General features: G+C 61.3%; 2 protein-coding genes across 3 annotated transcripts in view; one reads left to right on the top strand and one right to left on the bottom strand.

The window, feature by feature from the left end:
• Positions 1-101: 101 nt before the first annotated feature.
• OTUB1 (OTU deubiquitinase, ubiquitin aldehyde binding 1) lies at positions 102-7,489 on the top strand. The gene is made up of 7 exons (XM_024573986.3): positions 102-256; positions 1,856-1,917; positions 2,139-2,237; positions 5,567-5,685; positions 5,873-5,957; positions 6,073-6,267; positions 6,417-7,489. Exons 1-7 carry the CDS (start codon positions 199-201, stop codon positions 6,612-6,614), a joined length of 816 nt encoding a protein of 271 aa, XP_024429754.1. The 5' UTR covers positions 102-198; the 3' UTR covers positions 6,615-7,489.
• Positions 7,490-7,602: 113 nt separating this feature from the next.
• The window catches only part of MACROD1 (mono-ADP ribosylhydrolase 1), a 133,234-nt gene continuing 128,565 nt past the window's right edge, over positions 7,603-12,271 (bottom strand). Inside the window, exons 5-11 of one of the 2 annotated variants that reach the window (XM_053925238.2) lie at positions 9,385-9,501; positions 8,793-8,914; positions 8,619-8,649; positions 8,405-8,478; positions 8,000-8,081; positions 7,874-7,910; positions 7,603-7,736 (exon numbers count right to left, since the gene is read on the bottom strand). In XM_053925238.2, the coding sequence (XP_053781213.1) occupies positions 7,906-7,910; positions 8,000-8,081; positions 8,405-8,478; positions 8,619-8,649; positions 8,793-8,914; positions 9,385-9,501 (431 nt within the window). In that variant the 3' untranslated portion in view covers positions 7,603-7,736; positions 7,874-7,905. The remainder of the gene's footprint in view (positions 7,737-7,873; positions 7,911-7,999; positions 8,082-8,404; positions 8,479-8,618; positions 8,650-8,792; positions 8,915-9,384; positions 9,502-12,271) is intronic. The other variant, XM_024573987.3, reaches the window with a different exon arrangement.

Below are 12,271 nucleotides of genomic sequence, written 5' to 3'. Positions count from 1 at the left end.
GGGTGCAGGGTGGGTGGGGCAGCCGTCCCAGCACCAGGCCGCAGCGGTCAAAACGACTTCCAAACCTTCAGACAGAAACGCCGGAGGGGTTCCCGTTGCTAGAGGCGTTGCCAAGGAGGGGCCACGAGGAGGGGCTCTCTTCCGGGAGGAGGGCGACTGGTAACCCGGAAGTGGTCAGCAGTGCAGCGCTGTTTAAAGATGGCGGCGGAGGAACCTCAGCAGCAGAAGCAGGAGCCGCTGGGTAGCGACTCCGAAGGTACTGATTTGGGGTGGGCTGTGCACCCCGGGCTAGTGGGAGCGATGCCGGGATGCTGGTGCCCAAGGAGGCCAGGGGCGGAGCGGCCGGAGGCAGGGGCGAGGCGCACGGTCGGCCCCTTCCTCTTCCACCCCTGCCGCCGCCTCCCCTCCCCCTCACAATGGAAGGAGCTGCTGCCGCGACCCCCGGCCAGGCTGGCAGAGCGGGCCCGGGCCACAGCCCTTCTCCCTCGTGCGCTCCCGGGGCGGGGCCTGAGCCGCCCCGCCCCCTCTCAGCCCCCTCGCCGCCGGGCTCCCAGGTCTAAGGCCCGGCTGCCCCGGTGGTTGCAGTCAGGCCTCAGCCTGTGTCGGGGCTCCGTCACCTGCCCGCCTTCTCCAGAGCAGCCCGCGCCCGTGAGGGCGTCGTGTTACAGCGGACTGCGGAGCACAAAAGACTGGGCGGCCGCTGGGGATGCTGCGGGCGTCCGGGGGTGTGAGTGGCCGCGGGCGTGTGCCCCTGAATACCGCAGCCTGCGTTTCCGGGGGAGCCCCCTCTTCTGGCCTTGCAGCCTCTTTCCGCCTGCCTGGGCATTGTTTTCTTCGACCCCTGAAGAGTTGGCCCTTTCAAAATGGTGCCACTCTCTCTTTTCACCCACGAGTTAGGTAGGCCCTGGGGACTGAGTAGGAGGACATCCACATTGCAGGGCAGTGGAAGGGATGGGTCGAGGTCCAGCTGAGGGTCTGGGATACTCAGGCCCCAAAGTATTGACCTTAAAAGTCATTTAGCACACACACCAGTTCCAACCACACAACTGAGGGACTGAGCACTGGGAGACCCAGGCTCCCAGAAGGGACTTGTTCAGGATCACAAAAGTTAAGGAAGGGCCAGGACCAGAATTCCTGGCCCCTGGCTCCTCACCGGTGGCTGCTGGGGGGGGGGGGGGGGTCCACAGAGTGGACCTGCGCAGCTCTCCAATGGGCACGTAACAGTGTGCCATCTCCTCACGGCTTTTCAATGGGGGAGGGAGGGGTGGAATTACCTCCTCTCTAAAGCTGAGGAAGGTTCTTGGCAGTGAAGTGGCAGGGGAGAGGTATTGTGGAGAAGACTAAGCCTTTGGAATTAGGCAAACTGAGGTTTGATCACAAGTCTTTACTAGTTGTGGCCTTGGGAAGATACTTTACCTGTCTGCATTTGTTTTATCTGTAAAATGGGCACCATTAAGAATACACAGGACAGCAGCAGGAGCAAGGGTGTGGTTAAGTAAAGTGCAGGCTTATGGCAAGCTCTCCTCCTCTTACTGTCCCCAGGAGACCCCGCCTAGTCCCAGAGCATGTCCAGGCTGCTGGGAGTGATGCTAGAAAGCCTGGCGAAGGGGGTGTTAGAGCTGGAGGAACACACCTTGGGTTGATCACCTCTGCCCCTGCATTTTAAAGATGAGAAAACTAAGACCTGAGAGGCGAAGGGCTTTGCCAAGGTTACATAGTTGGGTGGGGTAAAGTGGAAGATGCATGCTTTCAGGTTCTAAGCCTGCTCTCCAGGCTGCTTTTGTTCTGGGTCCAGCTGCCTGGAGTGGAGGTAGCCAGGGCCCACAGTAACCCTTGGCTTTCTTCCTCCTTCCAGGTGTTAACTGTCTTGCCTACGATGAAGCCATCATGGCTCAGCAGGACCGAATTCAGCAAGAGGTGAGGGCCAGCACCCTGTTATGGGGGTGCATAGGCTGGGCCCGAGGCCTATTGTTTTTCTCTACTTTGGAAGCCCTCTCCTCTTCAGGCTGTGCTGGACACTGGATACCTTTACTGGGGCAGGGGGAGGGTCACTGTGCCACTGGGTGCCACCTTCGTGCAGGTGCCCTGGCTGGTAGGTATCACCTGCCAGAGCGCGATGGGTTTCCTGCCCTCCGCAGATTGCTGTGCAGAACCCTTTGGTGTCAGAGCGGCTGGAGCTCTCAGTCCTGTACAAGGAGTATGCTGAGGATGACAATATCTATCAACAGAAAATCAAGGTGGGAGCCTGGCCGAGGGGCAGGAAGAGCCCTGGGTGCGGGAACGGGAGCAGGCCTGCTTCGGATCTGCTGCTTGCTGGCCCTGGCCCCCTGGAGGGTAGGGTATTGGGGGCTCCTCTGGTCACTGGTTCTGAAGTGTGTGGACTCTGGAATCAAAGGACTATAGCAGGCCCTTCAGTGTCTCTGAGCTGTGGGGTCCTGGTCTGTAAAATGGGATGAAAGCATGAGCCCGTGGTTGCTGAGGGTGGTTGTGAGGCTGTGAGAGATGATATGATGCCTGTGGGGCATGGTGCAGGCTGCTGTCTCGGGAGGTGGGTGGTCTCGGTGCTCACAGCAGGGCCGAGTGGGCTGGGGCTGTGTGGGGGTGAGGCACAGGGCAGGCATGTGCCCCACAGCCTGCTCTGGGGCCTTTGTGGAGAGACAGGCAGCAGTGGGGAAAGGGGCCTAAAACCTTTGTGCCAGGCCTGGTGCTTCGTTTACACAGGTAAGTTTAACCACTCACTCAACCTGCAAGCTGGGAGGTTGAAATGTGGCGGTGGGTATGTGTAAACAGTATCCATTGGCACACCCTGGGGGTGTAGTAACTGTTACTTCTCCCCTGCCCCTAAAGATCACAGATATCTAGAACCTTTCGTGTGAAAGGAGGCGCCTTCAGACCCCCCCCCCCTCCCCCGGGGCCAGGCAGGTAACCCGGGTGATGGATGGCAGCCAGGTCGGGGGGTGTGTCGGCACCACAACTCTGAAAAAGCCAGTAGCAGGGAGTGGAAGCTCCTGGGGCCAATGGGAGTGACCGTGCCTATCACTCCATTGTCGCCAGATCTGTTTTTCTAAGAAGCCAGAAATTATTTTGACATGAAGTCTCCAGACTCCTAACAGTTGGCGGCTGGTTCACATTTAACATGTTGTGTGGGCCAAACAATACGGTGGCAGCCCAGCTGTAGCCGTGCATGACTGTGGTCCGCTCTGAGCCCTTGCTCAGGGCGTCTGTGATCCGCACAAGGTTTGTGGAGGCGGGGAGGCACTGGCTTGGGGGCCAACAGACCTGGGTTTGGGTCGGGACCTCACCACTTCCAGCTGTGTGATCTCGGGCGGCACATGGAGCATCTCGGGGTGGAGAGGTCTCTGCCTCACAGGACGAGTGTGAGGCTTGCCAGAGGTGACAATGGTCAGGTGCTGAGCTCAGTGGTTGGTTAGTGGAGTGGGATCCCAATTTCAAGGCCTACCTGTCCCACTTAGGTCACCCTGGCAACATCAACAGGGTGGGAGTCTCAGGTTCTTTCCCATCAAGTTACTCAGCGAGTGTTCAGGTGTCTGCGTGCTGTGTGTGCGGGAGACCGCCACCCTCACTGTGTGTTGTGCCCGAACCCACCTTTGCTCCCAGAGAGGCGCCTGAGCCTGGATGGCAGGGCCTGAAGAGAGCTGGGTGTCTTCATGAAACGGGCCCCTCTGAAGATGAATAGATAATGGCCGCTAGCCCTCAGCCCAGGGCCTGGCAAGGAGTGAGTGCTCAGAAGGAGTCCAGTAACTTCCGGGAGCTGCAGTGGTTTGGGCTTTTTGTACGCTTTGTGAGCCCGTGATTCAGCATGTGCGGGCCCATGCTGTGTGGGCCAGGCCCCGTCCTGGGGATAGCAGGTAGAGAGATGGCTTCCCCTGACAAACTGCTGCCCGCGTGACGCTTCGTGGGAAGACAGGCAGTGAGCTGAGGGTGACCGAAATGTCTGCAGCCGGGGTAGTAAGTGCCGTGGAGAACAGTGAGGTGGGACGGGGGGGGGGGGGGGGGGGGGCGTGGAGGGTGCTCGGTGAAGGACTGTTGAGAAGGTGGTGTTTGAGTGATTGAACAGGCAGGCACTCGAGCAGGTTGGGGCAGCCTGGGCAGGAGCATGCAGGTGATTTGAGGAGCGGAATGGAGGCCAGTGCGGCTGGAGCAGAGGGGGAGGCAGGAATGGGAGTTGTGGAGGCTGTAGCCAGAGAAAGGACTCGGAGGGAGGTGAGGGGTATTATCTGGTTTTGGGGTAGCTCAGGTGCCTGGGGTGAGAGTGGGCTGAGTGCAGGTGGAGGTAGGAGGCCTGCTGTGGAAGCTTTGCAGTCAAACCAGCAGGAGGCAGGGGTGACGGCGGGGCTCCAGGGCAGGAGGGTTAGGTAGTGAGAAGCACTTGATACTGGGTGCATTAAGGGTGGCGCTGAAAGGCCCTGCGTTGGATTGGATGTGCTGTGAGGGAGAAGTCCACAAGGACTGTGAGGTTTTAGGCTGAAAGGCGGATTTGCAGTCGATCAGAGGGGAAGGCCAGAGGGGCAGGTGCATGGGCAGATCAGGGCCTGCTGTGCTTGGCTGGGCGGTTCAGAGGAGGTGCGCGTGAGGCGGTCGGATGTGGGAGTTGAGATGGGAGTTCAGGGCTGAGATGGGGGTGGGCAAAGAGTTACAATTAGGGCTATTTAAACCCCAAGACAGAGGACACCCAGAGAGTTGATCAGCAGAAACTGTCCCGGGCCTGAGCAGGGTGGTGCCATTCATGTGACAGTCGCTGTGGACGGATATGTATCATGATCATTTCTGGCAGGTGACACAGTGTGTCTCCAAGGGTGTCATGTGGTCTGGAGGTGGCCCTGCCCGTCACAGGTTAGAGGGACGAGGAGGAGTGGCGGTGAGGCATGAGGACAAGCCGTGGGAAGTTGAGTGTGCAGGTGTCTTGGGGTGGGGCTTAAAGAGAGTGGAGGAGGTGTGAAGGTGCCCAGGCTGCGGAATGAGGCCTGTTTACCAGGCAGCACTGACGGCCCACTTGTGTGGGCAGGTCTGTGGAAGTCCGTGGAGTTTGGGGAGGAAATGGGAAGAGATCACACAGGTAGCATCTGTGAGCCAGCAGGTGGAGTTGAAAAGGGGCCAAGGAAGGCTGGTTCCCATCCCATCCCGGCGCTGTGTGCAGCCCACCCTGACCAGTGTGCTCTGGCCTTGCGTGGTTTGAAAGACTCCATCCACAGGACAAGCAGTGCTCACTGGTCAGGGACTGATTTGCTTGCCTGTTTGTGTGAGCAGACAGCTCTGCAGGCCCCGGCAGTGTTTGAGGTGTTGGAGACAGAGCGTGGTGTGGCCGGTGGCTCATGCAGCCAGTGTGTGCGTAAGTCACGGTTTCCTGAGGCTTTCGAGCTCTAGGCATTAGGTCACTAAGTGACTCTTGTCACCAGGGTCAGCAGTCAAGAGTGGCAGGTAGCTGCTTGGAGCTCAGGTGCCACTGCTGCGGTGTGATCTTTGTCGGGTGGCTCCTTGGCCTGTCTTGGTCCTGGCCGGATGTTGACCAGCAGGGGCGGGGCGGGGCGGGGCTGCCTCTCTGCAGGACCTCCACAAAAAGTACTCCTACATCCGCAAGACCAGGCCTGACGGGAACTGCTTCTATCGAGCATTTGGGTTCTCCCACTTGGAGGCGCTGCTGGATGACAGCAAGGAATTACAGAGGTGAGGAGGCTGGGCTTCTGGGAACTGAAGGAGGGGGTGTGGCACAGTCCCATGAGGTCTGTAGGTCACCCTCCTCCCTCTCAATGACCAGGAGGTCCAGTTCCACAAGTAGGTCCAGACAGTAGGCTGGGCTCCTGCCCTGCTGGCCGAGGAGCCCATGCCTGCCTCCCCTTCCCTCATACCGCAGGTTCAAGGCGGTGTCTGCCAAGAGCAAAGAAGACCTGGTGTCCCAGGGCTTCACTGAGTTCACAATTGAGGATTTCCACAACACGGTGAGCCCAGCTGCCTTGCTGCCCGCTCAGCCAGAGTGGAGGGTGGGGGCGCCTGGCCGTGGGGCGGTCAGCCCAGCTTCTCCCTCATCTTGCCCTCTGTCCCCACCGGTGGCAGTTTATGGACCTGATCGAGCAGGTGGAGAAGCAGACCTCAGTAGCAGACCTGCTGGCCTCCTTCAACGACCAGAGCACCTCAGACTACCTGGTGGTGTACCTGCGGCTGCTCACTTCTGGCTACCTGCAGCGGGAGAGCAAGTTCTTTGAGCACTTCATCGAGGGCGGGCGGACTGTCAAGGAGTTCTGCCAGCAGGTGCTGCCACCCCCACTTGTCAGATTCAGGGCCCTCCTCTTTCTCTGTCAGGGTGGGGAGTGCCAGGGCCTGGGGGTGTGCCCGGGGGCCCGTGGGGGCGTGGGGAGGGGCGCTGAGACCCCAGGCCCTCACCCGCACCTGTGCCGCAGGAGGTGGAGCCCATGTGCAAGGAGAGCGACCACATCCACATCATCGCTCTGGCCCAGGCCCTCCGAGTCTCCATCCAGGTGGAGTACATGGACCGCGGGGAGGGCGGCGCCACCAACCCGCACGTCTTCCCCGAGGGCTCCGAGCCCAAGGTCTACCTTCTCTACCGGCCCGGACACTACGACATCCTCTACAAGTAGGGCTGGCCCCGCCCGCTGCTGCCCTGCTGCCTCCCCCCTGCCAGGCGCTAGACATGTACAGAGGTTTCTGTGTGGTTGTAAATGGTCATATTTCACTCCTCCCTTCTGTCATACAACCTTCCGTGTTCGATTAAAGGGGATACTGGTGGTGAGCCGCGTGTGCGTGTCCCTGCTCTGCTGCTGCTGCCTGCCTGGCTGCTCTGTGTCTGGCTGTGCCCCTCCCCTCTAGGTGGGTTCCCAAACCTCCCTGCCAGCAGCAGTTTTGAGGGGCTAGGCCTCTTGGGGCACCCCTCCTGGTTATTGGGATTCTGCTTCCATTGTGCCTCCCTCCTCCTGGCTGGCCCCAGGGGCTTCCATGGACATTTGGAAGTTCCTTGGGGACTCACCCAGGGACCTAGGACCATCAAGGCTTTAAGCTGCTCCCTCATGGGCCCACCTCCATCCTGCTGTCCGACCAGGGCCCCGGGCCCCAGCCCCCAGCCACCCGCTTTCCGTCGGGTCTGCATGGTCAAGGACTACTGTGTGGAGAGGGCCAACATGATGCGGGGGGCCTGGCTCAGCAGGTGGAGGGGCTAGGGTGCCTCCAGTGTGCCCCAGGTGACCCCACCCTGGTCGGGGAGGGGCAGCCTTCAAGCCTCTGCTTGGCTGAGTCCCCAGGTCTAGGCAGGACTTGCTGGGCTGCCATTCCCCTGTCTACCCCAGGCCCTGTGCCTGTGCCTGCTTTGCACCCCCTTTGCTTGGGCCACAGTGTCTGCATTGCCTGCCTTTCTGCCTTCACCTCCTTTCCTCCCTACCCCAGACTTGTGGGGGCTCAGCCCCCAGGCTGTGAGCTCCTTGGGGGCAGGCCCTCAATAAATGTGAAGTGCTGCTGCCCACCTCTGCCATTGTGTGCTCGCTGAGCGTGCCCAGCGGCCCCTCTGAACCAGAGCGCCTGCCCGCCCCTGTGGGTTACCTTCCTCCCCCAAGCTGGGGCTTGGACAACAGGAGCTGCAACAAGCGTGGTCTTTATTAGGGGAGTCCTGAGGGGCGGGGGCTGAGGGAAAGTATGGGGGGCCCAGGTCCAGCTGCAGGCTTCAGTGACCTATTAGAGCTGGGAGCGAGGTCCAGCAAGCCCGGGTGAGTCTGCAGGCAGAGGAGAGAGGTTGGGGGGAGTGGTGGGCTGTGGGCTTCCCAGGCTGCCTCCCTGTGTGGGCGTGAGCTGGTATGTTAGTGGGCAGGAGGTTAGTGGGCAGCCACACAGTGGGCCAGGCCCCGCTTACCAGTCCTGGGCAGGGTGTGCGGTGGGGTGCCATCAGGCTGGAAGGCAGAGGACACTGAGAACCGGCCCCGGGTGGGTGGGGCAGGGAAGGGGCTGGTGTGTTGGGGGCAGAGCCACAGGTACCTACCCACAGGGAAGTAGTGGGGGAGCCGCTGCAGGTAGATGCTTTCGTCTTTCTCCAGAAACACACAGATGATCAGCCGGTCCACCTGCACCAGAGCCTGTTCAGCCTAGGGGGAGCCACCCTCCCAGCTCCCCCTGCCCTGGGCCCTGAAGGGTCACCTGTCTTGCCTTTGGAACAGCCTGTCAAGCTAGGCTAAGCGACCTATTAGAACTCACTGTGTGTGTTAGAAAACCAGAGTGTACAGAGGGAAAGGGAGGGCATGCAGGAAGGACTGTAGTGGCCGGAGACCCCTCGGCTGGGTGCTCTGCACCCTTGCCCTGGGCAGTGACTGACAGGGCTGGTTAATGGGACCCGGCTGCGCCTGCCACCCTGCCCCTTCTGGCCATCGCCATGGGGCCCAGACCTCACCTTGTCCTTGTGCTGCTCCAGCCACTCCCGCAGTGTGGCCAGCACTGCCTCGGCTGCCGCCTCGTTGGGGTAGCCTGTGGGCCCAGCAAGAGTAAGCCCCGGCTCAAGCCCACAAAGCACCCACTCCCTGCCCTCTGCACCTCCCGCCCCACCCCTACGCTTGCAAGGGCTGGCCACTGCCCACCCACCCTTCCTCCTCCGTGACTCCACTCACCAAACACGCCAGTGGAGATGCAGGGGAACGCCTGGCAGGGGTGGAGGGTAGAGGGGATGAGGACTGCGTCACCGCCCCGCCCCCGCCCACCTGCTTGAGTGGGGCTGTTTCCACCTGCCCTCTGCCGCCCACGCAGACCGGAGCCCCGCCCCACCCCACCCCACACGCCCTCACCACAGAGCGGAGTCCGTGCTCTAACAGCAGGTTGAGGCTGCTCAGGTAGCAGCTGCGGAGCTCGGCAGCCTGGCTGGCGCTGGGCTGTCCGTGCACGATGGGCCCCACGGTGTGGATGACATCTGCGGGAGGCCACCAGGTCAGGCTGGCTGGGGTCTCTCCTCCCGGTCCTCGGTTCTCCTGCCAGCCTGGGCCCTCTCCGCTCACCCCAAGTTCCATGGCTCCCCATGGGAGGACCTCGCTCCTATGAGCACACAGTGTGCTCTGGAGCCCAAATTCACGCCACCATAGACAGGGCAGGCCCACGTGGGGCGGCTCCCCACATCTGTGTGCACTGGGCTGAGACCATGCCAATGGGCGCGAGGAGGCCCCGCCCCCTTAGCTCTTCCCGCACCCCTTCCCGTCCTGGTCTCACTCCAGCCTCCTTGCATCCCCCTCCGCCTGCTGCTTGGGGTGTGCGAAGAGGGGCCAGGTCCCGGCACCTAGGTTTAAGAAGTTGTCCCTGTGGAGGCCTTCAGCAAATCTGGGGGCCGCACCAATGACGCAAGTCGCCCTGTGTGTGCCCCACAGGGCTGCGGGTAGCTGGACTCACACTTGGCAGGCAGCCGATAGCCGCCAGTGATCTTGGCCTTGCCGGTCTCGCAGTTCTGCAGGGTCCGGCACTCGTCAGTGAGCAGGGGCCCGGCGGCCCGGTGAATGCAGCCGTCCACTAGAGGGGAAGGGCAGTCAGCCGTGGGCTCTCCGCATCCTGCCCGAGCCCGTCTTACAGAGAAGGCTGAGGCCCACGACAGAATGGTCCCAGTCTCCTCGATTGTGCTGTGGCTCACGTGGTACTGAGCCTTTCTCCCGTGGCCTCCGGTCCCTCCCATCACCTCCGCCCCCTGCATTGTTTCCCACTTAGGGAAACCGAGGCACAGAGAGGCCGCCGCTGATCCAGGCCGACAGCAACGCCGTACGGCCGGCAGGGGGCGCGCCCAGCCCGCCCTGCTCTCCCCAGGCAGTTCATCGAGGGCGCTGGCGGGCAGGGGCCTCCCCAGAGGTGGGCGGCTCTGAGCGGTGGGGTCCTAAACGCAGGAAATGCCACCTGCGCCCTGCCAGGGGTAACGTCTTCCCCTGGGCTCGCCGGGGACAGCCCGCACGGTGCACCCGATCCCAAGGTTGAGTCCCCAGGAGAGGCTCCTCGGGCAGCTGCACAGGCTCCAGGATCCACTGTGCAGATTCGGAAGCTGAGGCCACAGAGTGACAAGTGGCAGATCAGATCGGGGCCTCGAGCCTGGTCTTCCCGCCCTTCCACGGGTTCAGCTTGCTCCTTAACGAGCTGCCTGCTCCTTAACGAGCTGCCTCGTTAACACACCCGGCTTAATTGGGACTGGGCCTGGGCTTGTTAGGAGAGCAAGGGTGGCTCTGGGGCCTAGCCAGAGACTCTGGGGACCCTGGCCCAGGTAAACAACTCAGGCAGGGCGGGAGGGGCTCCCTCAGCCCCACCTCTCCAGGGTGCCAGGGCCTGCGGGAGAGGAAGGGCTTGGCCTCTGGCAGGCCGGGGTCAAGTCCAGACTTGCCCCTCACCGCCTGTGCCAATAGGGCGTGTTGGCAAGTCCTTTCCCCTCTCTGAGTGTCCACTGCCTCATCTGGAAAATCAGGACAGTGATGCCTCCTCATGGGTGGAGGTGGCATCCTGGCCAGGAGAAGACGACCCTCCTCTGGCAGCTCCCCGGCTCCCACAGCTCTCAGGCCTGTGCCAAGAGCTCCGTGGGCACCAGCTGCTGGCTGCTCACAATGCTGGGCAGGACCACTGTCTCTCCATTTCACAGATGCACACAGTGAGGCCCTTCCTCCTCCATCACTGCCCCACCCCAACGTCTGGGCACAAGTCCAAGGATGCCAGTTGGACCAACCCCCTCTTCTGTTTTCTTTTGTGCCCTGTGGGTCCCAATTAAACCTAATTTTACGACTTCACTTTAAGCTGGTAGCAGATTTCCCAGAGCATCCCACAGCGGGGGTTGAATGGGGCAGAGGAGTTGGGGGAACCCTGGAGGGGCTCTGGGACTGAGTTCCCACCCTGTCTCCTGTGCAGGGATAAGGGCAGCTGCAGCCCATGGGAGGGGAGCGGAGCGTCCAGGCGCTGCAAAGCCTGCTGCCTGGCGTGTGCAGTGTCCATGTGCAGTGCGTCTGCTCTGGGTGGGGGTGCCAGGTGACCACCCAGCACCCTGTGCCACAGCAGGAGCAACGGAGCTGGGCAGCTGGGTTCAAATCCCAGCCTTGCCAGTCACAGATGTGTGACCCAGGGTACATTCTCTCTGGATTTCAGTGGCCCCATCTGTAAAATGGGATAATAGTAGACAGCCACCTCATAGGGCTATTGAAAGGCTTAGGTGAGTTAACTCCTGTGAGGGCAGTGATTTTCAACCGGTGTGCCACCAGAATTCTCAAAACATGACTATGTGACTATTTAGTCAGGGGCACTGACCTCTTTTCCCTTAGATTGTGAAATTTTAAAAAAACCAGCCAACAAACACAACAGTAGCTGTCTACTGTGGATGAATTAAAATGATACCTATCGTTTTTGTCAGATCGGCAAAAGATATAATACTGTTCGGTGTGCTGCGGAAGTTTAGTAATTAGTTTACGTGCCGTGTGATGAAACTCGCTGCGGTAGGTGCTAAAGCCAGCACCTGGCATGAGTGAAGTTGATGTGTGTGCCGGCTGCCGTTTGATTAGGACGCTGTGACAGCCTGGGCCTGTGCTCGCGGTGTGGACACCGGGGAGTGTGTGGGGAGGCGGTGTCCAGCCGAGGTGCGTTCAGAGCACAGGGCTGTGTCTGAGCCAGCCTTCCTGGGGACACCTCGGCCCTGCCCAATGGTGTCAGCCGCTTGGCACCCAGCTGCCCGCCGTCTCCCTGTGCCCTCGGCCCCGCAGGTGACCTTGGCCCGCTGCAGGGGGCGGGGGTGGCATGCAGAAGCGGAGCTCCCTGGGATCTGTGTTTCAGGCATCTAATGTTTCCTGAAGAAGTGGACAGGCCCGCAGCCAGGCCTTTGGGGCTGAGCTGGGGGCATGAGGTGGGAGAAGGGAAGGAATCGCAGCTCGCAGAGGCCGGGGCTGGAGCCTCCACAGTGGCCTCCGGAATGGGGCCGGGCCCTGTGGCTGCTGTGCTGGCAGCCGGGGCAGCAGTTCCCTCAAAGCAGAGCGGAGGGGTGGGCCCCGTCACCACTCCTGCTGCCGCCCTGTCCACACACCAGCTTTGTTGTTCTCCCATGTCTGAGTGCCACAGGGGACCCCTGCTGTCTCAGCTCTTCCCCTGTCTCCCCACAGCAGCTCTGATGCCAGGCTCTGTCCTGGGCTGGTATGAGGCTAAGCTGAGCCCTGGAGACCTCAAGGAGGAGGCTTCCTGGGGCTCCTTCCAAGAAAGAGCTCCCCCCACCCCCTGCTGGCCCTGGAGGCTTCCAGGAAAAGATCTGGGCCCTGACCCTGGGGCTTCCTGG

Source organism: Desmodus rotundus, chromosome 5 (genome assembly GCF_022682495.2).
Source record: "Desmodus rotundus isolate HL8 chromosome 5, HLdesRot8A.1, whole genome shotgun sequence".
NCBI classification, from domain to species: domain Eukaryota; kingdom Metazoa; phylum Chordata; class Mammalia; order Chiroptera; family Phyllostomidae; genus Desmodus; species Desmodus rotundus.
Note: the sequence above shows the minus strand (reverse complement) of the source record. Positions and strands in the feature narration are given on the sequence as shown.